Genomic DNA, 26,309 nt, shown 5'->3' with positions numbered 1-26,309 from the left:
CTAGAGCGGCTCAGAATTCTCGCTGCAGAGTTCTGCATCAATTGCAGGCATGCTTTTATTTTACTGAGCGCCCCCTGGTGGCCTCCACTTTGAAAACCACTGGTGTAGCATTATACAAAATACGGATCTTAACAACATGTTCGCACACAACAAGAGTCTCATTTCACATCATGGAGTTTCATGGAGGAAGTCCAGATATTGTGGGCCACCAGGAGCTTGATATTGGGTTCACCGGTGTAAGTACCAGATCAGTTCACTTCTTACGTGATGACTTCACACGGTATGAACATCGGGCAATCATTTAGTCCAGATGACATCAAAGGAAATCTCTTAGAACTAAAAATGAACCCGTAAACAGAAGTAAAATTGTTTTTACATCAAGGTCGGTCTGTGAATACAACGTTAAACTGGTCCACGATGCAGAAAAATGTTGGGGCCCCCTGTTCTAGACCCCTCGTGTCGTTAAATGTGACCCAAAGATCAATTATAAAACAACTTTCTAGTGAGTGATACTGATGATGAAGGAAAGGAATGTGATGGGAGTGTTTGGTGAAAGAGAGTTAATGACCACAAATTAACCCTCAAAGAAAGAACGAGGAAATATCTAAAGTCCTGATCCGGTTAAAACACGTTCGGTCCGTGACCTTGACGCTGAGAAGATTGTGGCTGGAGCGGCAGGTCCTCTAGTCTGTCCACGTACGATGGTCATCGAGATGTAAACTTTGATGGAGGATCTGAGGAGTCAGATGTGGATGACGTCACGTGAGGTTGACGAGGTGGAGGTTCATTGGTGTCTGGACCTCTGGGAAGGACTGCTGCCCCCACGACCTTGACATCTTTAGGGACTCGAATCTTTCAGGGAACTTTTTTCCAAACTGTCTACATGAAAGGTTTTTGTGAATATGAGACGAATCCCGAGGAAGGAACGGAAGACAAGCTTTGCAGAAGTGACGAGAGCTACCAGGAGAGATAAGTCTATAGCGACACCTAGAGGACGCAGATTATAACAGGCAGGGAAAAGAACACAATTTTAAAGTTTTTTTTTCTATTTTTTAAATTAGAAAAATATATATAATGGCACAAAAATGTAATTTTCTTTTCGTTTTTTTAAGCAAACCCTCAAAATGAAAAACAAAACAGAGAAAAAGAGACAAAAATAACTCACTGCACAAACAACAATTCTACGATTAAAGAAACAATAAATTATTAAATAAGAATCCATTAGAAGTCAAGTTGTCAAAATACGATCAGAACGTTTCGATGCACACATTAATGATTTAAGCATAAGATCATCATTTTCTTAATATATACAGTTAAAACTGCTAAATAAACCTCATTGGCCACATCTTACAACATTGAAGTAGAATCACAGCAATGCGCGAATGCTACAATCTTTTTAAAGTAATTGTTTAGATCGAGGTTTGATCAAGTATGGAAGTTGTTGCAGAAGCTCCTGTAAAGACAAAGCCTCAGAAATTAATTTAAAAACGAATTAAAAGAAATGATACACAGGATCAACTTTAAGATCTAAACTATATTTGAAACTTAAAAAAACGTAATTCTGAAGTTAAATTTCTGCCACAGTCAACATTTACAACAACAACTGACGACTCTTATTGTGTCTGTTTCCGTTTTTCTCCTCTTCAAAAGCATAAAAAAGTACCCTTTGTGCTTTACTCAGGATAGTTTTATGTATCTATAAAAGTCATCTGAAGTACAACGTATATATCACGATTACCATGGCAACCAGATTGTTGAGGAGAAACTAATGATTTTCTTGTATAAATATTCCTGTTGTTACATCAACACATAGCAGTCGTTAATAATTTCTGACTCACATGTTTAATATGGATATAATAAGAAATGATAAAACAGTGCGATTTTAATTTGTTTAAATTATATAACCCTTTATTTACCCTTTGAAATAGCAGAGATAATCTTTTTAATGTCTTCTGCCACAAATTCATTGATTTATTATAAATATATAAATTGATAATAAAATAAATCTAGACAGATGCACAATTATTACTGATTATTGGCAATAATTAAATGAATATAACATTCTAATGAAAAATTAATTATTGTGTTTTATTATAGATTCATGAATATTAACGAATGTTTCCTCATGTCTTATATTGTCAAACTGTTTCGCTACATTTTTCCACGAGAGAAGTATTTCGCTCCATCATCGTGAATTGTGTGACGAGTCATTTAGCTTTTTTATTTATTAAAAAAAAAGTTAAATTATTTACAAATCTGACTAACGATGAAAAAACATGTTTGAAAATACAAATAAACATATATTGAAATATAGAAATAAAGTACCTAATTATAATTATTAAAGTACAATAATATTGTTTAAATAATTAATCACGAGCTAATTTACATTTGCGACCCAATCGCGACGGTTATATGTTCAGAGCTATGGCGCACCCTGGCGGTCACACAGCGCCTCTACAGCTAGCAATTCACTGCTCTCATTGGTCCCCGCCCGGCCGCCACTCCCGTTCGCCCAATCGCAGGAGACCTCCAGCGTTACCATGGGAACAGCGTTCTGTGCAGGGAGAGGTCAGAGTCTGGAGCTAACGTAGCTAAAGCTCTGCAGACCGGAAACACCCGGAAACACCCGCGAGCCAAGAGAATATCTCCTCAAACGTCCAGGGGTCGCGGGTTGAACTCTGACCCGCCGGAGCTGCAGCGAGATGATCGGCGCGGTTGCTAAGCTAGCTCCGCGTTAGCATTAGCGACGGAACCAGGCGGCCTGATCCGAACCGAACCCCGCGAGCTCAGTAGCCGAAGATGTGATCGACCGGATGTAGGAGTCGCTGCTCGTCGCTGCTCGTCGCCGCCGCCGTGGCCTCGAGTCCGGGATGAGATTCGCAGGAGGGTCGCTCCAGAGTTCAGGTGATCCATCACAGGTGTCACCTTTAAAGTCCTCCCCGGGGTTTCAGGATCGATGGACATTTATCGATAGAATATCGTCTTTAAATCATTACTTTCAAATGTTAGAGAATATAAACATTTCGATGTTGAAAATTAATTAATTAATTTTATTAAAAGGTTATTGGCTTTAAAATAATTTAGTTCCATCATTTCCTGTCAATTTGTTTTTTAAATAATTCAATTAAATAATTTGTTTTTTAATAATTGAATTAAATAACTTGTTTTTTAATAATTACTTTCAAATGTTAGAGAATATAAAAAGTTCGATGTTGAAAATTAATTTATTAATTTACTTAAAAGGTTATTGGTTTCAAAAATAATTTAGTTCAAAATTTCCTGTCAATTTGTTTTTTAAATAATTGAATTAAATAACTTATTTTTTAATAATTACTTCCAAATGTTAGAGAATATAAACATTTCGATGTTGAAAATTAATTAATTAATTTTATTAAAAGGTTATTGGTTTTAAAAATAATTTAGTTCCGACATTTCGTGTCAATTTGTTTTTTAAATAATTGAATTAAATAACTTATTTTTTAATAATTACTTTCAAATGTTAGAGAATATGAACATTTCGATGTTGAAAATTAATTAATTAATTAATTAAAAGGTTATTGGTTTTAAAAATAATTTAGTTCCGACATTTCCTGTCAATTTGTTTTTTAAACAATTTAATTAAATAATTTGTTTTTTAAATAATTGAATTAAGTAACTTGTTTTTTAATAATTATTTTCAAATGTTAGAGAATATAAAGATTTTGATGTTGAAAATTAATTAATTAATTTTATTAAAAGGTTATTGGTTTTAAAAACAATTTAGTTCCGACATTTCCTGTCAATTTGTTTTTTAAATAATTTAATTAATTTTTTTTTTTTTTAAATAATTTAATTAAATAAATTGTTTTTTAATAATTACTTCCAAATGTTAGAGAATATAAACATTTCGATGTTGAAAATTAATTAATTAATTTTATTGAAAGGTTATTGGTTTTAAAAATAAGTTAGTTCCGACATTTCGTGTCAATTTGTTTTTTAAATAATTTGCTTTTTAAATAATTGAATTAAATAACTTGTTTTTTAATAATTACTTTCAAATGTTAGAGAATATAAACAGTTCGATGTTGAAAATGTTTTCATTTATTTATTAAAAGGTTATTGGTTTTTAAAATTACATATAGTTCCATCATTTCCTGTCAATTTGTTTTATTATATAATTGAATTAAATAATTTGTTTTTTAATAATTACTTCCAAATGTTAGAGAATATGAACATTTCGATGTTGAAAATTAATTAATTAATTAATTAAAAGGTTATTGGTTTTAAAAATAATAGAATAGAAAATGTTTATTCATCCCCAGAGGGGAAACACACTTTAAATAATTTAGTTCCGACATTTCCTGTCAATTTGTTTTTTAAATAATTTGTTTTTTAAATAATTGAAATAAATAAATAGTTTTTTAAATAATTTAATTAAATAAATTGTTTTTAATAATTACTTCCAAATGTTAGAGAATATAAACATTTCGATGTTGAAAATTAATTAATTAATTTATTAAAAGGTTATTGGTTTTAAAAATAATTTAGTTCCGACATTTCCTGTCAATTTGTTTTTTAATTAATTGAATTCAATAATTTGTTTTTTAAATAATTGAATTAAATAATTTGTTTTTTAAATAATTGAATTAAATAACTTGTTTTTTAATAATTACTTTCAAATGTTAGAGAATATAAAGATTTCGATGTTGAAAATTAATTAATTAATTTTATTAAGAGGTTATTGGTTTTAAAAATAATTTAGTTCCATCATTTCCTGTCAATTTGTTTTTTAAATAATTCAATTTAATAATTCGTTTTTTAATAATTTAAATCTAACTGTTTTTTTATTTTACAGAAACAAATATTTACAGTAATGTTACAATAACTGAATAATTGAAAAATCGAATAAATTCCAGTTTAAATTCAATACAAAAAAGTATTGATTCAAAACCAATGAAATGCGACCAAAACAACAACATGTGTTTCATTCAATCTTCTGATGATGTTTTCACTTCAGTAGAACTCGCTCTGACCTCCGACCTCTTGACCCCGCAGGATGGATGCTTGTAGCCCGAACCCGAACCGAACGGCGCCCGCGGCCGAGGACTCTGGGCGTGCGGGCGACGCGTCCGTGTGCTCGCGCACCAACGGCTGGACGTGGCCTCCTCACCCGCTGCAGCTGCTGGCGTGGCTGCTCTACGTCTACTTCGCCGTCTGCGGCCTCGGCGTCTTCGTGCCGCTGCTGCCGCGCCACTGGATCCCCGCCGGGTACATCGTATCCTTGAGCGTCATGTGACACGACAGGAAGGAGATCGTGTTGGTCTTAGTTAGATTTGATTTGTTTTTAGTCACTAATTAATTCAATTCATTTGTTGTTTAAATTAAATTATTAAATAATTAGATATTATTTTTACACATAGAGTTTGATTTTCTTTGTCTAAAGATTCAAAAATAAAACTTGTAAATTCAATATTTTTATATTTATACTCTTTTAAATTCAGTATAAAATGTTGGTATAATAGAGTCACCAGACAGTATTAAACGAGCACCGAGATACTGGATCAAACTTCAGCCAATCATCAGACACACACACTTATACATAGACACACACACACTTATACATAGACACACACACACACAGACAGACACACACACACTTATACATAGACATACACTTATATACACACACACTTACACACACACTTATACATAGACACACACTTATTCACACACACATATACACACACTTATACATAGACATACACTTATATACACACACACTTATACACACACTTATACATAGACACACACTTATTCACACACACATATACACAGACAGACACACACTTATACACACACACACACTTATACATAGACACACACTTATACACACACACACACACACACACACTTATACATAGACACACACTTATTCACACACACATATACACAGACAGACACACACTTATACACACACACACACTTATACATAGACACACACTTATACACTCACACACACACTTATACAAAGACACACACTTATACACACACACCTATACACACACAGACTCACACCCACAAACAAACAAACACCTAAACGCACACAAGGACACACACGTGACTTCAAACAAGTAGGAATTAAAAAAATATGACATTTAGAAAATGTATTAATTAATTAATTATTATGTATTAATAATGTATTAATTATTATGTATTAATAATGTATTAATTATAAATAATTTATTAATTATTATGAATTAATTATTTAATACTTATTATGTTTTAATAATTTACTAATTATTATGTATTAATAATGTATTAATTATTATGTATTAATAATTTAATACTTATTATGTTTTAATAATTTACTAATTATTATGTATTAATAGTGTATTAATTATTATGTACTAATAATTTATAAATTATTATGTATTAATAATGTATTCATTATTATGTATTAATAATGTATTAATAATGTATTCATTATTATGAATTGATCATTTATTAATTATTATGTATTAATAATGTATTAATTATTATGTATTAATAATGTATTAATAATTTATTCATTATTATGTATTAATAATGTATTAATTATTATGTATTAATCATTTATTAATTATTGGAATAAAAAATAATACATTAATTGTGAAAATATTCGAACTATTTCAATTATTTAAAAGAGTAAATGTTAAAAAAACAACAAAGTTTTCCTGAAGTGTGCGACAGTGTACGAGTGTCATGTTTGTGTGTCACTTGTGCGTCCACGTCCTGGCCGTGACCATCGACCCGGCCGACCACAACGTGCGAGCAAAGACCCACAAAGAGCCCGTGCCGGTGTTTGACCGCAGCAAGCACGCGCACGTGATCGAGAACTGTCACTGTTACCTGTGCCAGGTGGACGTGTGCGTACCTGTGTGTGTGTCTGTGTGTGTCTGTGTGTGTCTGTCACTGTTACCTGTGCCAGGTGGACGTGTGCGTACCTGTGTGTGTGTCTGTGTGTGTCTGTCACTGTTACCTGTGCCAGGTGGACGTGTGCGTACCTGTGTGTGTGTCTGTGTGTGTCTGTGTGTGTCTGTGTGTGTCTGTCACTGTCACCTGTGCCAGGTGGACGTGTGCGTACCTGTGTGTGTGTCTGTGTGTGTCTGTGTGTGTCTGTGTGTGTCTGTCACTGTTTCCTGTGCCAGGTGGACGTGGGTTAAATACAGTTGTGTGTCTTTTTTAGTTTGTGGGTTAAATACAGTTGTGTGTCTTTTTTAAACCCAGTATATGTTGTTGGTTAAATCCGAGTGTGTGTCTTTTTTATTTCGTGGGTTAAATACAGTTGTGTGTCTTTTTTGGGTTGTGGGTTAAATACAGTTTTGTGTCTTTTTTTAACCCAGTATATGTTGTGGGTAAAATAAAGTTGTGTGTATTTTTTAAATCCAGTATGTGTTGTGGGTTAAATGTTAAATGTTTCATTTCTTGTATTTGTTATCGTTGTGAGTAATTTATGCGTGTTGTGTGTTTTTTCCACTTGCGTGAGTCATGAAGTGTTTATGTCTTCAGTCCAGTAGAGGGCGCTGTTTGTCGAGACAATATTTATTTTGCGTCATCATTTTTCCGCAGTGTGTGAGTGGTTTGTGCATGTTTGTGTTGACGTGTGATGATAGTTGTGTGTCGATACTTGTCTCTATGCTGATGACGTCATTCTTGTGTGTCCAGAGGACCGAAGTCCAAACACTGCAGCTCCTGCAACAAGTGTGTGTCCAACTTTGACCATCACTGTCGCTGGCTCAACAACTGTGTGGGCAGCAGGAACTACAAGTGAGTGTGTGTGTGTGTGTGTGTGTGTGTGTGTGTGTGTGTGTGTGTGTGTGTGTGTGTGTGTGTGTGTGTTTGGTGTTTGTGGGGGTGTGTGTATGTGTGTGTGTTACAGAGTCTGTGTGTGTGTGTTTGGGTCAGTGTGTGTCAGTGTCTTTGTGTGTGTGTGTCTGTATGTGTGTCAGTGTGTGTCGGTGTGTGTGTCGGTGTCTATGTATAAGTGTCTGTGTGTGTATAAGTGTGTTTTGGGTCAGTGTGTGTCAATGTCTTTGGGTTGTGAGTCTGTGTGTGTATAAGTGTGTGTCTATTTATAAGTGTGTGTCAGTCTATGTATAAGTGTGTGTGTGTCTGTCTGTGTATAAGTGTGTGTCTGTGTGTGTATAAGTGTGTGTCTGTGTGTGTATAATGTGTGTGTGTGTCTGTGTATAAGTGTCTGTCTTTGTGTGTATAAGTGTGTGTGTGTCTGTGTATAAGTGTGTGTCTGTCTGTGTATAAGTGTGTGTCTGTGTGTGTATAAGTGTCTGTCTTTGTGTGTATAAGTATGTGTGTGTCTGTCTGTGTATAAGTGTGTGTCCGTGTGTGTATAAGTGTGTGTGTGTCTGTCTGTGTATAAGTGTGTGTCTATCTGTGTATAAGTGTGTGTCTGTGTGTGTATAAGTGTCTGTCTTTGTGTGTATAAGTGTGTGTGTGTCTGTCTGTGTATAAGTGTGTGTATAAGTGTGTGTGTGTCTGTCTGTGTATAAGTGTGTGTCTGTGTGTGTATAAGTGTGTGTCTCCGTGACTCTCTGCAATACTCTAATGTCCTCTGGTGTCTTGTGTGTGTCTTATGTGTGTGTGTGTCTTTTGTGTGGTGTGTGTCAGGTTGTTTCTCCACAGTGTGGTGTCGGCTCTGCTGGGGGTTCTTCTGGTTCTGGTCGTGTCCTCGTACGTCTTCGTTGAGTTTTTTCTGGACCCGACTCAACTTCGCACAGACGGACACTTCCTGGGTGAGAGGGTGAGACAGGAAGCTGGAGACAGGCGTCACTAACGAGTGTGTGTGTGTGTGTGTGTGTGTGTGTGTGTGTGTGTGTGTGTGTGTGCAGGAAGTAACCAGACCGGTGTGTGGTTCGTGTTCCTGCCTGTCTCTCCGGTCAGAACCGCTCCAGCCGTGATCCCAGTTCTGGCCGTTCTGACCGTTTGTCTGAGTCTCCTGTCGACGGTTCTGCTCACACACCTGCTGTGTTTCCACGTCTACCTGAGTAAGACCTGTCTGTCTCTCTCACCTTTGAGGACCTGTCTGTCTCACCTTTAATGACCTGTCTGTCTCTCTCACCTTTGAGGACCTGTCTGTCTCACCTTTGAATGACCTGTCTGTCTCTCTCACCTTTGAATGACCTGTCTGTCTCACCTTTGAATGACCTGTCTGTCTCACCTTTAATGACCTGTCTGTCTCTCTCACCTTTGAATGACCTTTCTGTCTCACCTTTGAATGACCTGTCTGTCTCATCTTTAATGACCTGTCTGTCTCACCTTCAATGACCTGTCTGTCTCACCTTTAATGACCTGTCTGTCTCATCTTTAATGACCTGTCTGTCTCACCTTTAATGACCTGTCTGTCTCATCTTTAATGACCTGTCTGTCTCACCTTCAATGACCTGTCTGTCTCATCTTTAATGACCTGTCTGTCTCACCTTTAATGACCTGTCTGTCTCATCTTTAATGACCTGTCTGTCTCACCTTTAATGACCTGTCTGTCTCATCTTTAATGACCTGTCTGTCTCACCTTTAATGACCTGTCTGTCTCATCTTCAATGACCTGTCTATCTCACCTTCAATGACCTGTCTGTCTCACCTTTAATGACCTGTCTGTCTCATCTTTAATGACCTGTCTGTCTCACCTTTAATGACCTGTCTGTCTCATCTTTAATGACCTGTCTGTCTCACCTTCAATAACCTGTCTGTCTCACCTTTAATGACCTGTCGCTCTCACCTTTAATGACATGTCTCTCTCACCTTTAATGACCTGTCTGTCTCACCTTTAATGACCTGCCTGTCTCACCTTTAATGACCTGCCTGTCTCACCTTTGATTGACCTGTCTGTCTCACCTTTAATGACCTGTCCGTCTCACTTTTAATGACCCGTCTCTCTCACCTTTAATGACCTGTCTGTCTGTCTCACCTTTGAATGACCTGTCTCTCTGTTTTAGCTTTAATGACCTGTCTGTCTCACCTTTGAATGACCTGTCTTTCTGTCTCACCTTTAAGGACCTGTCTGTCTCAGCTTTAATGACCTGTACGTCTCTCTCACCTCTAATGACCTGTCTGTCTCACATTTGAATGACCTGTCTCTCTGTCTCAGCTTTAATGACCTGTCTGTCTCACCTTTGAATGATCTGTCTCACCTTTAAATGACCTGTCTGTCTCTCTCACCTTTAATGACCTGTCTGTCTCACCTTTGAATGACCTGTCTGTCTCTCTCACCTTTAATGACCTGTCTGTCTCACCTTTGAATGACCTGTCTGTCTCTCTCACCTTTAATGACCTGTCTCTCTCACCTTTAATGACCTGTCTGTCTCTCTCACCTTTAATGACCTGTCTCTCTCACCTTTAATGACCTGTCTGTCTCTCTCACCTTTAATGACCTGTCTCTCTCACCTTTAATGACCTGTCTGTCTCTCTCACCTTTAATGACCTGTCTCTCTCACCTTTAATGACCTGTCTGTCTCTCTCACCTTTAATGACCTGTCTCTCTCACCTTTAATGACCTGTCTGTCTCTCTCACCTTTAATGACCTGTCTGTCGCACCTTTGAATTACCTGTCTGTCGCACTTTTAATGACCTGTCTGTCTCACCTTTGAATTACCTGTCTGTCTCACCTTTAATGACCTGTCTGTCTCTCTGTCTCTACCTTCAAATGGCCGTCTCTCTGCCTGTCTCACCTCTTCTGTCTCTGCTAGTGTGGAACAGGCTCAGCACCTACGAGTACATCGTGAAACAGCGCCACCGTCAGGACATCAGAGAGCCGCGGCGAGCGGGCGTGTCCAAGGAGGCGCCGCCTGCGTCATGTGACGTCAAGGTCAGACACGGTCACATGATCAGGATCTTCTGAAGGCCAACGTTTCTTCATCTTCTTCCAGGACGAAGCTCCTGCGGGTCTGGACCGCACCGGCTCGCTGGAGCACTCGGGTCCTCTGGTCCACTCTGGAACCCTGGGCTTCACCAACCAGCAGCTGGACCAGGACGAGGACCAGACCGTGGAGGTCCAGTAAGTCCTGCTCCTCAGACATGTGTGTGTGTGTGTGTGTGTGTGTGAGCTCACAGGTGTGTGTGTTTCAGGTATGTTTCTAACGGCAGGGTGAGGTGTGTGTCCAGCCCTGTCATGGAAGAAGAAGCTCCGCCCACCAAACACACAGAAGAACGAGCACATCAACACACTCAGGTACGCACACACTCGCACACACATACATGTACACAAACACACAAGTGTAATGTGTGAGTCAGTGTTTCAGCCTGAATGTTAGATTTCTGTTATTTAAACACAAAATAAGTAAATGTTTCATAAATTCAGGTAAAAACACACATTTATTTATGAATGCACAAATGTGCAGTAACGCACACATCTACACACCTGATAGACAAGGTAAACACACACACACACACACAACTGACGGGTTCATTTGTTTTCACAGAAAAGGAAGAAAAAAAGAAAAGGTCGCAGAGTTCATGGAGATGTGGCCGAACTGGTGTTGTCACCTCCTGGTAAAATTACACACTCGCACACACTCGCACACACTCACACACACTCACACTTTCACTCACACTTTCACTCACACATTTACACAAATTTACACTGAGTCACACTTTCACACAGACTCGCATGTTCACACACACACACTCACACACTCACTCTTTCACACAGACTAACACACTCACACAAACACACACACCCTCACACAAACACACACACCCTCACACAAACACAAACTCTCACACAAACACACACTCTCGCACGAACACACACACAAACACAATTGCACAAACACAGACACTCACACACTCACTCTTTCACACAGACTAACACACTCACACAAACACAAACACAAACTCTCACACAAACACACACACTCTCACACTCTCACACACACAAACACAATTGCACAAGCACAGACACTCTCACACAAACTCACACACACTATCTCAGACACACACACACACACAAACACACTCACACAAACACACACACTCACACTTTCACTCACACTTTCACTCACACATTTACACAAATTTACACTGAGTCACACTTTCACACATACTCGCATGTTCACACACACACACTCACACACTCACATCACACAGACTAACACACTCACACAAACACACACACAAACACAAACTCTCACACAAACACACACACTCTCACACACACAAACACAATTGCACAAGCACAGACACTCTCACACAAACTCACACACACTATCTCAGACACACACACACACACAAACACACTCACACAAACACACACACTCACACACACACACTCACCCCAACACACACTCACAAACAAACACAAACAAACAAACACAAACAAACCTCACACAAACAAACACAAAAAAACGCACACAAACAAAAACAAACAAACGCACACAAACAAACTCACACAAACAAACACAAACACAAACCAACACACACTTCTCTCTTCCTTCAGAAACCTTGTCCTCGTTGAGTCACAGACTTCCTTTCCCAGCATTCCCTCTGAGGGCGTCCTTGCCCCCGCTCGCCCCCCCCTCCTCAGGACCGGTCCAGGCCGCGGCGCCCCCTGCCGAGTACCACTCCGACTCGGCCGAGTCCCTGGAGGAGATCCCGGTGCCGCTCTCCAAACTGGGCTCCTCGTCCTCCATGGCCGCCGGCAGAGAAGCGTCCCTGCACCGGGTGACCCGGGACTCCTCCTCGCCGCCCCGGGCCCGGAGGTCGGCCCGCTGCCACCCGCCCGTGGTGTACGTGAGCCGCGCCAGCGCCGAGACGCAGGGAGGTGTCTTTGTGAGCGGCTGGGGTTCCAGGACCGACCCGTGACACCCACCTGAACAATCACCTTATTTATAAACGCTTTTGTACCTTTTTTGTATTCTCACGCAACGTTACCACGACGACGCACAGACCACAACCAATCCTTAGAAGCGGTTTGATTACTCATGTCTGGTGTTTGTGGTGAGTTTAGCTCCGCCCACCTGCACACCTGCACACCTGCGCACCTGCACTGCTCACAGGTAGAAGTTCAGAAACATTTTTGAAGGAATTCACTGAGAAAAATCTCCAAAAAAACGTTTTTTCTAAATCCTGGCTTCAGACTCGATGGATCGACGATCGATTGGTCGAGTCTGGGATCGGGAGCGAGAGTCTGTCGCGTCTGATGCTAGAAGCCGACGTCGTTCAAACAGTCGCCACGTTTTCACTCAAGTGTAACTTTGTGTTTTTTTTTACTCGTTTGTCAATGTCGCTGTTTTGGCAATAAAACATAAAAAGTGAGTCGGTGGTGATGATGAGAAACTACGGTGGCCAGGAAGTTCATTTACGCTGAAGCTTTTGTTTGTCTTTTGAGTTCAGTCTTTACAGTCGTTTTTTCACAAGAACGTCATTTGATTTCCGAGTTTTTAAATACTTTCAATCAGTAAAAAACTTGTTTTTATAGTTTTGTAAAGAAGTTTTGATAGTTCATTATTAAGTTCGAAAGAGTTCGTAGACACATTTCCATAGTTCGTAAATTTGTTTCTAAAGTTCGTAAATACATTTTGATGGTTCGTTGATAAGTTCCAAAAGTTCGTTAATAAGTTCCAAGAAGTTCGTAAATAAGTTCCAAGAGTTCGTAAATAAGTTCCAAAAGTTCTTAAATAAGTTCCAAAAGTTCGTTAATAAGTTCCAAGAGTTCGTAAATAAGTTCCAAGAGTTCGTAAATAAGTTTCAAAAGTTCGTAAATAAGTTCCAAGAGTTCGTAAATAAGTTCCAAAAGTTCTTAAATAAGTTCCAAAAGTTCGTTAATAAGTTCCAAGAGTTCGTAAATAAGTTCCAAGAGTTCGTAAATAAGTTTCAAAAGTTCGTTAATAAGTTCCAAGAGTTCGTAAATAAGTTCCAAAAGTTCGTTAATAAGTTCCAAGAAGTTCGTAAATAAGTTCCAAGAGTTCGTAAATAAGTTCCAAAAGTTCGTAAATAAGTTCCAAGAGTTCGTAAATAAGTTCCAAGAGTTTGTAAATAAGTTCCAAGAGTTCGTAAATAAGTTCCAAAAGTTCGTTAATAAGTTCCAAGAGTTCGTAAATAAGTTCCAAGAGTTCGTAAATAAGTTCCAAAAGTTTGTTAATAAGTTCCAAGAGTTCGTAAATAAGTTCCAAAAGTTCGTTAATAAGTTCCAAGAGTTCGTAAATAAGTTCCAAGAGTTCGTTAATAAGTTCCAAGAGTTCGTAAATAAGTTCCAAGATCCGTAAACGCGTTTCAATAATTCGTAGATACGTTTTCATAGTTTGTAAATAAGTTTTAAAAGTTCCTAAATTAATTTTGATAGTTCGTAAATACGTTCCCAAATTTCGTTAATATGTTTATGAAGTTCGTAAATATGTTTTTAAAGTTCGTAAATCAATTTTGATAGTTTGTAAATAAGTTCCAAGAGTTCGTAGACACGTTTCCGTAGTTCGTAAATATGTTTTCATAGTTCTTAAATTCATTTTGATAGTTCGTAAATAAGTTACAAGAGTTTGTAGACACGTATCCATAGTTCGTAAATAAGTTTTTAAAGTTCGTAAATTAATTTTGATAGTTCATAAATAAGTTACAAGAGTTCGTAGACACGTTTCTGTAGTTCGTAAATACGTTTTTAAAGTTCGTAAATCAATTTTGATAGTTTGTAAATACGTTCCCAAAGTTCGTAAATACGTTTATGAAGTTCGCAAATATGTTTTTAAAGTTCGTAAATCAATTTTGATAGTTTTTAAATAAGTTCCAAGAGTTCGTAGACACGTTTCCGTAGTTCGTAAATACGTTTTTATAGTTCTTAAATTAATTTTGATAGTTCGTAAATAAGTTACAAGAGTTTGTAGACACGTTTCCATAATTCGTAAATAAGTTTTTTAAAGTTCGTAAATGAATTTTGATAGTTCGTAAATAAGTTACAAGAGTTCGTAGACACGTTTCTGTAGTTCGTAAATACGTTTTTAAAGTTCGTAAATCAATTTTGATAGTTTGTAAATACGTTTTCAAAGTTCGTAAATACGTTTATGAAGTTCGCAAATATGTTTTTAAAGTTCGTAAATCAATTTGGATAGTTCATAAATAAGTTCCAAGAGTTCGTAGACACGTTTCCGTAGTTCGTAAATACGTTTTTATAGTTCTTAAATTAATTTTGATAGTTCGTAAATAAGTTACAAGAGTTTGTAGACACGTTTCCATAATTCGTAAATAAGTTTTTTAAAGTTCTTAAATGAATTTTGATAGTTCGTAAATAAGTTCCCAAAGTTCGTAAATACGTTTATTAAGTTCGTAAATATGTTTTTAAAGTTCGTAAATGAATTTTGATAGTTTGTAAAGAAGTTCCAAGAGTTCTTAAATGAATTTTAATAGTTCATAAATAAGTTCCAAGAGTTCGTAGACACGTTTCCGTAGTTCGTAAATACGTTTTTATAGTTCTTAAATTAATTTTGATAGTTCGTAAATAAGTTACAAGAGTTTGTAGACACGTTTCCATAATTCGTAAATAAGTTTTTTAAAGTTCGTAAATGAATTTTGATAGTTCGTAAATAAGTTACAAGAGTTCGTAGACACGTTTCTGTAGTTCGTAAATACGTTTTTAAAGTTCGTAAATCAATTTTGATAGTTTGTAAATACGTTCCCAAAGTTCGTAAATACGTTTATGAAGTTCGCAAATATGTTTTTAAAGTTCGTAAATCAATTTTGATAGTTTGTAAATAAGTTCCAAGAGTTCGTAGACACGTTTCCGTAGTTCGTAAATACGTTTTTATAGTTCTTAAATTAATTTTGATAGTTCGTAAATAAGATACAAGAGTTCGTAGACACGTTTCTGTAGTTCGTAAATACGTTTTTAAAGTTCGTAAATCAATTTTGATAGTTTGTAAATACGTTCCCAAAGTTCGTAAATACGTTTATGAAGTTCGCAAATATGTTTTTAAAGTTCGTAAATCAATTTTGATAGTTTGTAAATAAGTTCCAAGAGTTCGTAGACACGTTTCCGTAGTTCGTAAATACCTTTTTATAGTTCTTAAATTAATTTTGATAGTTCGTAAATAAGTTACAAGAGTTTGTAGACACGTTTCCATAATTCGTAAATAAGTTTTTTAAAGTTCGTAAATGAATTTTGATAGTTCGTAAATAAGTTACAAGAGTTCGTAGACACGTTTCTGTAGTTCGTAAATACGTTTTTAAAGTTCGTAAATCAATTTTGATAGTTTGTAAATACGTTTTCAAAGTTCGTAAATACGTTTATGAAGTTCGCAAATATGTTTTTAAAGTTCGTAAATCAATTTGGATAGTTCATAAATAAGTTCCAAGAGTTCGTAGACACGTTTCCGTAGTTCGTAAATACGTTTTTATAGTTCTTAAATTAATTTTGATAGTTCGTAAATAAGTTACAAGAGTTTGTAGACACGTTTCCATAATTCGTAAATAAGTTTTTTAAAGTTCTTAAATGAATTTTGATAGTTCGTAAATAAGTTCCCAAAGTTCGTAAATACGTTTATTAAGTTCGTAAATATGTTTTTAAAGTTCGTAAATGAATTTTGATAGTTTGTAAAGAAGTTCCAAGAGTTCTTAAATGAATTTTAATAGTTCATAAATAAGTTCCAAGAGTTCGTAGACACGTTTCCGTAGTTCGTAAATACGTTTTTATTGTTCTTAAATTAATTTTGATGGTTCGTAAATAAGTTACAAGAGTTTGTAGACACGTTTCCATAATTCGTAAATAAGTTTTTTAAAGTTCGTAAATGAATTTTGATAGTTCGTAAATAAGTTACAAGAGTTCGTAGACACGTTTCTGTAGTTCGTAAATACGTTTTTAAAGTTCGTAAATCAATTTTGATAGTTTGTAAATACGTTCCCAAAGTTCGTAAATACGTTTATGAAGTTCGCAAATATGTTTTTAAAGTTCGTAAATCAATTTTGATAGTTTGTAAATAAGTTCCAAGAGTTCGTAGACACGTTTCCGTAGTTCGTAAATACGTTTTTATAGTTCTTAAATTAATTTTGATAGTTCGTAAATAAGTTACAAGAGTTTGTAGACACGTTTCCATAATTCGTAAATAAGTTTTTTAAAGTTCGTAAATGAATTTTGATAGTTCGTAAATAAGTTACAAGAGTTCGTAGACACGTTTCTGTAGTTCGTAAATACGTTTTTAAAGTTCGTAAATCAATTTTGATAGTTTGTAAATACGTTCCCAAAGTTCGTAAATACGTTTATGAAGTTCGCAAATATGTTTTTAAAGTTCGTAAATCAATTTTGATAGTTTGTAAATAAGTTCCAAGAGTTTGTAGACACGTTTCCATAGTTCGTAAATACGTTTTTATAGTTCTTAAATTAATTTTGATAGTTCGTAAATAAGTTACAAGAGTTTGTAGACACGTTTCCATAATTCGTAAATAAGTTTTTTAAAGTTCTTAAATGAATTTTGATAGTTCGTAAATAAGTTCCCAAAGTTCGTAAATACGTTTATTAAGTTCGTAAATATGTTTTTAAAGTTCGTAAATGAATTTTAATAGTTAATAAATAAGTTCCAAGAGTTCATAAATATGTTTTTAAAGTTCATAAATACATTTTTTCAAGTTCATAAATTCGTTTTTAAGGTTCGTAAATTAATTGTGATAATTCGTTAATAAATGTTCATAGTTTCTAAATACGTGATATTTTTTTACACAGATTCATAAATAATTCTTTAACAGTTAGAAATATTTTTTATTTGAATGGTTTGTGAATTTTCTCAAGATTTTATTCAAAAAGGATCCAAGTTTTAAAAAGACGACATCGATGACAAAGAGATGAAAGTGGGTCAGTCCCAGCCAGCCGGGGTCAGAGGACGGTCCAACTGTAACAGCGTTATTGTTGCATAAAAAGCTTCACGCCGGGCGTGTGTGAGAATGTGTGTGTTTGTGTGTTGCTGGATGTCATCATCCCTCCTCTGTGTGAAGAGGTGTTGCCGTGGCAACCAGCAGGGACAACATCATAACAACATTAATCACACAAAGTACACACACTCGTCCGTGACACGCTGACATCAGGTCACATGACCTCGGGGCCACAGGTGCCAGTGGTCCCCGGAGGGAGAGCTTTGAGGTCACTTCCTGCCCGCCGCAGCGGTCAAGCCCGGGGTCGTCATGGCGACGGAACCAACAACGCCACTGTTTGCGAGTCCTTCTGGTGCCGGACCCGGTTCTGGCCCGAGCCGCTTCCTGTCAGTGGATCCCGGTGATGTCACGGGCACTGCCCCCCCGCCCCGTCCTCCCCTCAACCCCCGTCCCCTCGCCTCCCTCCTCCAGGGCGTCGTCACGGCGACGGGACAAACAGATGATAACAAGCGCTTCAGTACTTCAGGGCTCATTTCAAAGTTCTGACAGCGACCCGGACACACAGGTAGGACCGATCCTCGTACCCGCATGCATGTGTGTGTGTGTGTGTGTGTGATGCATGTGTGCGTCTGCATGATGGTGCACACATGATGACAACAGCTGAACTACACAAAGATTCAGACGGTTGTTGCAGGAGTGATTGACAGATTGACTGATCAATATATGGATGACATCATCGACCAGGTTTGTGGGTCAAAATACTACTTCTGCATGTGTGTGTGCGTGTGTGTGTGTGTGTGTGTGTGTGTGTGTGTGAGTCTGTTTTGCAAACAGACTGAAAATGTTACACAACTCGTAAACATCACATGTTGGTGTGCGGCTCAACAACTCTTCTCATCTCCATGAGGACATGTTTGTGTCCGTGCAACTTTGTGTAGACACTTGTGTATTTGTTAATATGTGTGAACTATTATGAATTGCCAAATATATTGTACTTTACTTTTTCCTTTGTTGTGTATTTGTGTGTTAATATGTGCAGGATATTGATGTTAGTGTGTAGATATTTGCTCTTGCTTTAGTTACATGTGTGTAGTAGTGTGTGTACAAGTGGGGAAGTGGATTTGCTTCTGTGTTATTATGTTTACGTTGGTGTGTGTAGTTCACAAGTGTAGTCGTCTGGTCTTAATTATGAGGGTGTGTCATGATGAATTATTGTGTGTTGTGTTATCAGCGCAACAATTTTACGTGTGTAGATATTTGTGTGTAGTAATTTTCACTTGTGTATCCCTGTGTAGTTGTTGTTGCAGTTGTTTTCATCAATTGTGTGTTGTTTTTGTGTAGTTAGTTCCCTGTTGGGTATTTGTTTGTGTGTGTGTATACAGATGAGTACATTTATGATTAAATTGATGTGTAGTAAAGAGTTTTGTTGTGTTACTTATAGTTTCATTTTTAAAGTCTACATTTGTGTAGTCATGTGTGCAGTTGTTGGAAAAGTTTACATTTGTGTAGTCTGGTGTGCAGTTGTCATTAAAATGTACTTTGTGTAGTCATGTGTGCAGTTGTTGTGAAAGTGTACTTTTGTGTAGTCATGTGTGCAATTGTGGGTTAATTGTACAATTGTGTAGTCATGTGTGCAGTTGTTGTGAAAGTGTACATTTGTGTAGTCATGTTTGCAATTGTCATTAGAGTGTGATTTTGTGTAGTCATGTGTGCAGTTGTCGTTAGAGTGTACTTTTGTGTAGTCATGTGTGCAGTTGTTGTGAAAGTGTACATTTGTGTAGTCATGTGTACAGTTGTCGTTAGATTGTACTTTTCTTGTAGTCATGTGTGCAGTTGTCGTTAGAGTGTACTTTTGTGTAGTCACGTGTGCAGTTGTTGTCAAAGTGTACATTTGTGTAGTCATGTGTACAGTTGTCGTTAGAGTGTACTTTTGTGTAGTCATGTGTGCAGTTGTCGTTAGAGTGTACTTTTGTGTAGTCACGTGTGCAGTTGTTGTCAAAGTGTACATTTGTGTAGTCATGTGTACAGTTGTCGTTAGAGTGTACTTTTGTGTAGTCATGTGTGCAGTTGTCGTTAGAGTGTACTTTTGTGTAGTCATGTGTGCAGTTGTTGCCAAAGTGTACATTTGTGTAGTCATGTGTGCAGTTGTCATTATAGTTTATGTAGTCATGTGTGTAGTTGTCATTAGTTTGTGTAGTCATGTGTGTATTTGTGTTTAGAGTTTATGTAGTCATGTGTGTAGCTGTTGTTAAAGTTTGTGTAGTCATGTGTGTAGTTGTCGTCATAGTTTGTGTAGTCATGTGTGTAGTTGTTGTTAGAGTTTATGGAGTCATGTGTGTAGTTGTCATTAGTTTGTGTATTCATGAAATGCACAGACTTTGTTCAAGGACTGACTTTGAGAACCAGGGCCTCCGACTTAGTGGTTGCTGGACCTGCTAGCAGTGGTCAGTGTCACTGCTGACTCCACTGTGTCTGTAGTGACCATCATGGCGGAGAGTCCCGACATGGAGCAGCTTCTGCTGTCCTTCAAGAAGTTCTCTCTGCACGGAGACTCCAAGTCCAGCGGGACGGAGCTGAACGGGAAGAACTTTGTCAAACTGTGCAAGGACTGCAAGATCATCGACGGACGCAGCGTCTCCGCCACGGACGTGGACATCGTCTTCTCCAAAGTCAAGTGAGTCGCCAGGTTCTCTCGTCATGTGATGTTTCTACTCACACGTCATTGGACCACAGGAACAAGAGCTCCCGGGTCATCACCTTCCCTCAGTTCCAGACCGCTCTGCAGGACCTGGCCCCAAAGAGGTTCAAAGGTCAAAGTCCGGAGGAGGCCGTCAAGTCCATGTACTCTCTGGTGGAGTCTGGAGAACCTGCCAACGCTGGAGTGACGGTCAGTGTTTGATACGCGACTTATTTTACAATTAAATAAAAAAAATTACAATTTTATAAAACAAATTTTCAATTATAAAACAAATAAAAACAAATTACAATTTTCTCCTCCAAGGACCATCGCCTTACCGTGGTGGGGGAGTTTGTGTATCCCAATGATTAAGGGAGTTTTATTGCAGAGAGCCTGGTACTGGGTGACTAGACTCCTAGTAGGGATACCGGGGGGACACCGGGGCCCACACCTGGAGCCAGGCCTGGGTGCAGGGCTCCATGGCGAGCGCCTGGTGGTTGGGTGACCTGCGTAGCCCGGCTGGGTTCAAACAGAAAAGAACTGCACGGACATTCCATCCATTCCATCTGCATCCCATGGGCTCACAACCTGTTGGACACATCTCAGGAGTCGGGTGTGCTGCCAACTTTGTGGCCGGGGAAACAGGGAGCCTCGGCGTACGAGACCTGAGCTGCATCAGCTGGCTCTGGGGACGTGGAACATCACCTCTTTATGGGGTAAGGAGCCTGAGTTGGTGCAGTAGATGGAGTATAACCAGTTGGATCTGGTGGGGCTCACCTCCACGCATAGCTTGGGCTCTGGAACCCTCACCACTCCATCGGAGGAGTTTTAAGCTCACACATCCGAAAAGCTTTTTCCGACATCCCTCTGGAGGTTGAAGCTTCAAGGGGCGGTAACCCAAGGACATCTTGGTCGACACCAGATGTCAAGGAAGCCGTCCGACTGAAGAAGGAGTCTTATCGAGACCTAGTGTTTTCCGGACTCCTGAAGCATTTGCAAAGTACCGCCTGGCTTGAAGGGCTGTGCTTTGGCTGTTGCAAAGGCTAAACAGCGGGTGTGGGAGGAGTCTGGAGAATCCATGGAGGAAGACTTCAGGTCGGCACCAAGGGGCTTCCTGAAAACGGTCAAGCACCTCAGAAGGGGGAAGGAGCAGAGTGTCCAAGCTGTTTACAGTAAGGATGGAATGTTGCCGACTTCAACTGAGGATGTTGTTGGCTGTTGGAAAGAGTACTTTGAGGAACTCCTCAACCCTGATGTCCCACCCTCTCTAGTGGAGACAGAGCTGGAGGCCGATGGGCGGACCTCATTGATCTCTCGTGATGAAGGCGCTGTGGGGGTCAGAAAGCTCCACAGTGGCAGAGCTTCGGGAATTGATGAAGCTCTGAGTGTTGAAGGGTTTTCTTGGCTGACTAGTCTCTTCAACATTGCGTGGACGTCTGGGTCGGTACCTGACAAGTGGCAGACCGGGGTGGTGGTCCCCCCTATTTAAAAAGGGGGACCAGAGGTTGTGTGCCAACAACAAAGGCATCACACTCCTCAGCCTTCCTGGTGAGGGTCCTGTAAAGGAGGGTCCGATCGATGGTTGAATATCAGATCCAAAAGGAACAATGAGGGATCTGTCCTGGCCGTGGAACTACGGACCAACTCTTCACTCTCTCGACGGTTCTAAAGGGTGCCTGGGAGTATGACCTGGCAGTCTACATGTGTTTTGTAGACTTGGAGAAGGACGTACGGCCGAGTGCCAAGGGCGAAGTTGTGGGAAGATCCGATTGCTGCTTTTTGCGGATGATTTGGTTCTCATGGCTTCATCACACTGCGACCTCCAGCTCTCGCTGGATCGGTTTGCATCTGAATGTGAAGTGGCTGGGATGAGGATCAGCACCTCTAAAATGGGATTGAGCCCTTGCCTCAAGTGGAGAAGTTTAAGTATCTTAGAGTCTTGTTCTTGTGTGAGGGTGTTTGGGAATTGGAGATTGGTTGATGACTTGGTGCAGCAGGGGCAGTATTGCATTCGCGCTACCGCACTTGTGCGTAAGAGAGAGCTGAGCCAAAAGGCAAAACTCTTTATTTACTGATCAATTTTTGTCCCAACCCTCACCTACGGTCATGAGCTTTGGGTCATGAGGGAGAGAACGAGATCTCGGATACAAGCGGCTGAAATGAGTTTCCTTCGACAAGGTGTCGGGCGTCTCCCTTAGAGATAGGTTGAGAAGGTCCGTCACTCGTGAGAGACTCGGAGTAGAGCCGCTGCTTCTCCACTTGGAAAGGAGTCAAATGAGGTGTTTCGGGCATCTCTTAAGGCCCCCTGGGCTCCTCCCTTTGGAGGTGTTCCTGGAGCGTCCAGCTGGGAGGAGACCAAGGGTCGACCCAGGACCAGGTGGAGAGATTATATCTCTGGGAGCATCTCGGGATCCCTCAGTCGGAGCTGGCAGATGTTGGTAGGGAGTAGTTTGTTGCTCCCTGTTGAACGACAGATGGATGGATGGAGATTTACAATTTTCTGAAACAAATTTACAATTTTCTGAAACAAATTTACAAGTTTCTGAAACAAATTTACAATTTTCTGAAACAAATTTACAATTTTCTGAAACAAATTTACAAGTTTCTGAAACAAATTTACAATTTTCTGAAACAAATTTACAAATTTGTAAAACAAATGTACGCTTTTCTTCCCTGCGCTGCTATTGGCCGAGACTGAACTAGCTCCGCCTCTCTCTCTTTGTTGATCAGAAAGTGGTGAAAGCTGCGGCGGTGGACCGACTCACGGACACGTCCCGCTACACCGGGTCCCACAAGGAGCGCTTCGACCAGGGCGGGCGTGGCCGCGGGCGCGGGGGCCGCGAGGAGCTGGTGGAGAACACGGGTTATGTCGGTTCCTACAAGAACGCCGGGACCTACGACTCCAAAGTAAAGGGAGAGAAGTGAGATACACGCCTCCTGCAGGAAGAAGACGGGACTGCAGCACTTACGTCTGGACCAAACCTTGAACTCTTGAGTGTGTGTGTACGTGTGTGTATGTTTGTGTGTGTGTGTGTGTTGTTTTCTGGAAGCCTGACCAATAAAGTCGATCGATTCGTTTCAACATCGTTCAATTATTTAAAACTCTTGATGTTGTTGACGAGCAGCTCAGGTGTCAATCATCTCCATAATTGACGAGTTCTTCTGACACGATCACGACATGAAGTGACTGCTCACGGACGATCCAGTTCCTCGATCGACACGAGTGTTAAGAACATGTTCAAGGTTTAGAAGCTTCAGCGTCTTTTGTTGCAGTTTTTATAACAAACTTTAAACTTTAGACAATGTTTGACCAAAATGTTTCTGCGTGAAGTTGATGACTTTGTGTTGCTGCGCTCATGGCTACGTTCAAGAAACACAGGCGCTTTCATGGGTTTTGAGATTGAAGTCAGAAATAAAGATTAGAAAAATCGGAAAAGAAGGTTTTGAAAGTATATCAAAATAAATTAAAAAATAAAAAATAAAAAAGAATATATAAAATATATATATATATATATATAATAAAATTCAAAATAAATAAATAAAATAAAAGTTAAAATTAAAATTAAAAACAAAAACAAAAACAATAATAATAATAATAATAACAATAATTATATAAAAATCATACGAATATTTAAATAGATTTTTTATATTTTTTATTGTTATTAAAAAATTTAAAAAAAATTCAGAATTGAATTATGTTTTGGACTACATTTTTAAAAATATTTCTATAATAAAATATATAATTTATTTCAATATTCTGTTATTATTGTTAAATATGTTTTTAGTGATAATCAAACTCTTTGAAAAAAAAATCGACTTAACTCACTTAACATTTCTTATAATTATTTGTCTTTTCAATTAAAAGTCAAATAGTGTCACCAGACATTACCAAGATAACCTTCTTTATCTTGTGCTTCTACGTTGTCATGTGATCGTCTAAGGGTCTTGTGATTGGCTGAATATTGATCCAGTAGCTCGGTGCTCTGTTGGTTTTGTCTGGTTTCACTATTATATCATTTTTTATTGAATTTAAAAGACTATGAATTAAAAATATATTGAATTTAGAAAATGTATTTTTGTATGAATAATTAGACTCTTTAAGTTAAAATGTATCTAAAAAAATATGAATCAACCGTTCTTTATGGAAATCATTGAATTAAATTGCTTAAAAAAAACCATTTTGGATTAAAACGTTAAATTCAATATTTTAACGACACTCTTGAGTGTGACGTATATTTTTTTCTATTACCTGACTTGTCCAGCAGGTGACGCTGTGACATCGTAAGGCAGAAGAATCTATATACAAACCAACAGCAGGGGGCGCGAGAGCTCAGAAGAAAACCCAGAACCGGCAGGTGTGTGGATCAGTGAGTTTATTGAAGAGGTAGTTCAATTCCCTTTAAACATACAACATACAACATACAACAACGTAAAACACCCCCTGGTGGCGAACAACAGACTTTACAGAAATAAACATATTTAATTGAAGTTCAAATTCATATATAAATTATCTTTGATATTTAAATGTATAGAATTAGTTCAGTGTCATCAGAAAAATAAATAGTTTAAATAAAAATGTTTAAACTTGACATTTTCTCTCATTTTTAAAGAATGACATATTTTAAAGAATTTAGTTCAATACATTCTTTATTTAAATCTGCATTTTGGTTAGTAATTGAATTTTTAATTAATGGAATATTTACATTTGTATATTAGATATTTAATGATTAAAACAAGTGAAATTCAAATTCAAGGTTTTTCATTCACAGCGTCTAAAAATAATTTTTGTCAAATAAAAAAAAAAATCTTGATTGACATTCATGTGAAGAAGAAGAAATAATAGAAAATGATTAAACTTTCTTTTATTATTGTAATTAGAAAATCAAACTACGTGTTAAAAAATCAAACAATTAATTCATCCATTTTTTATTTTTTTATTTCCATTTATCAATTAAAAATGGAACTTTTCAATATTAGAATAATTTAATTTAATGATCTAAAATAAATTATAAATAAAAAAAAATAAAAAAATTCAATGTTTAATCAAAAGATAGATTAAATAATTATTATTCTGCCGACACTGATAAACTTCCACAGAAAAGTCTCACACAAGTCTTTTGTTCTCGTTCCACTCGACACTTCGTTGCCTGAGGTCGCGGCGGCAGCAGCCGCAGTGAAGAGACCCGGAAGTCCTCACCACGGAGGTGTTCTGGTCCGTGTTCAGAAGGGTCTGGTTCTGGGTCCACTCTGCGTCTCCTTCTGAGAGCTGAAAACTGAAACCAGGTCTGTGACGCTGCTGCCCGAGCGAGGACGTTCTGATTGACGGGCCTTCAGCGGCGGCTTAACGCTCAGACTCTTGGAGCGCAGGGTGGGATACGTCCTCTCCTGCTCCTCGTCTGCGTCGCCGTGGCTACCGTCCATCATCGCCTCCCCCTGGACCGCCTCCCCCTGGACCGCCTCCCCCTGGACCACCTCCCCCTGGACCGCCTCACCGTGGACCGCCTTACCCTGGACCGCCTCCCTCTGGACCGCCTCCCCCTGGACCACCTCACCCCGGACTGCCTCCCCCTGGACCGCCTCCCCCTGGACCGCCTCCCCCTGGACCGCCTCACCCCGCAACGCCTCACCCTGGACCGCCTTACCCTGGACCGCCTCCCTCTGGACCGCCTCCCCCTGGACCGCCTCACCCCGCAACGCCTCACCCTGGACCGCCTCACCCCGCAACGCCTCACCCTGGACCGCCTTACCCTGGACCGCCACACCCTGGACCGCCTCCCTCTGGACCGCCTCCCCCTGGACCGCCTCACCCCGCAACGCC

At 38.7% G+C, this 26,309-nt stretch overlaps 3 protein-coding genes across 4 annotated transcripts in view; 2 read left to right on the top strand and 1 right to left on the bottom strand.

The window, feature by feature from the left end:
• Window positions 1-2,580: 2,580 nt before the first annotated feature.
• zdhhc1 (zDHHC palmitoyltransferase 1) lies at window positions 2,581-13,284 on the top strand. The gene is made up of 11 exons (XM_087793055.1): window positions 2,581-2,904; window positions 5,035-5,254; window positions 6,709-6,884; window positions 7,684-7,785; window positions 8,644-8,768; window positions 8,865-9,020; window positions 10,719-10,837; window positions 10,899-11,026; window positions 11,098-11,200; window positions 11,451-11,520; window positions 12,467-13,284. The coding sequence occupies exons 2-11, from the start codon at window positions 5,036-5,038 to the stop codon at window positions 12,829-12,831; spliced, it is 1,563 nt and encodes a 520-aa protein (XP_087649181.1). The 5' UTR covers window positions 2,581-2,904; window position 5,035; the 3' UTR covers window positions 12,832-13,284.
• A 4,981-nt stretch (window positions 13,285-18,265) lies between these two features.
• Window positions 18,266-23,573, top strand: tppp3 (tubulin polymerization-promoting protein family member 3). 2 transcript variants are annotated; one of them, XM_087793060.1, is made up of 4 exons: window positions 18,266-18,379; window positions 20,293-20,488; window positions 20,548-20,701; window positions 23,222-23,573. In XM_087793060.1, the coding sequence occupies exons 2-4, from the start codon at window positions 20,301-20,303 to the stop codon at window positions 23,414-23,416; spliced, it is 537 nt and encodes a 178-aa protein (XP_087649186.1). In that variant the 5' UTR covers window positions 18,266-18,379; window positions 20,293-20,300; the 3' UTR covers window positions 23,417-23,573. The 2 variants fall into 2 exon arrangements, with proteins under 2 accessions (XP_087649186.1, XP_087649187.1); XM_087793061.1 differs by lacking the exon at window positions 18,266-18,379 and adding an exon at window positions 18,482-18,558.
• Window positions 23,574-25,711: 2,138 nt separating this feature from the next.
• The window catches only part of LOC148076198 (transient receptor potential cation channel subfamily M member 1-like), a 17,773-nt gene continuing 17,175 nt past the window's right edge, over window positions 25,712-26,309 (bottom strand). Inside the window, exon 28 of the mRNA XM_087793135.1 lies at window positions 25,712-26,309. This exon is cut by the window's right edge and continues 403 nt beyond it. Within this exon, the coding sequence (XP_087649261.1) occupies window positions 25,712-26,309 (598 nt within the window).

This window comes from Callionymus lyra, chromosome 6, assembly GCF_982586985.1.
Source record: "Callionymus lyra chromosome 6, fCalLyr1.hap1.1, whole genome shotgun sequence".
NCBI lineage: Eukaryota > Metazoa > Chordata > Actinopteri > Syngnathiformes > Callionymidae > Callionymus > Callionymus lyra.
This window is presented reverse-complemented; position numbering and strand designations above follow the sequence as displayed.

Bases quoted from the DNA above. Each gene is read 5' to 3' on its own strand.
- tppp3 (XM_087793060.1), top strand. From the start codon at position 20,301: ATGGCGGAGAGTCCCGACATGGAGCAGCTTCTGCTGTCCTTCAAGAAG. The intron at 20,489-20,547 runs GTGAGTCGCCAG...ATTGGACCACAG, and splicing joins ATCGTCTTCTCCAAAGTCAA to GAACAAGAGCTCCCGGGTCA. The intron at 20,702-23,221 runs GTCAGTGTTTGA...TTTGTTGATCAG, and splicing joins CTGCCAACGCTGGAGTGACG to AAAGTGGTGAAAGCTGCGGC.
- zdhhc1 (XM_087793055.1), top strand. From the start codon at position 5,036: ATGGATGCTTGTAGCCCGAACCCGAACCGAACGGCGCCCGCGGCCGAG. The intron at 9,021-10,718 runs GTAAGACCTGTC...TGTCTCTGCTAG, and splicing joins GTGTTTCCACGTCTACCTGA to TGTGGAACAGGCTCAGCACC. The intron at 11,027-11,097 runs GTAAGTCCTGCT...TGTGTGTTTCAG, and splicing joins GACCAGACCGTGGAGGTCCA to GTATGTTTCTAACGGCAGGG.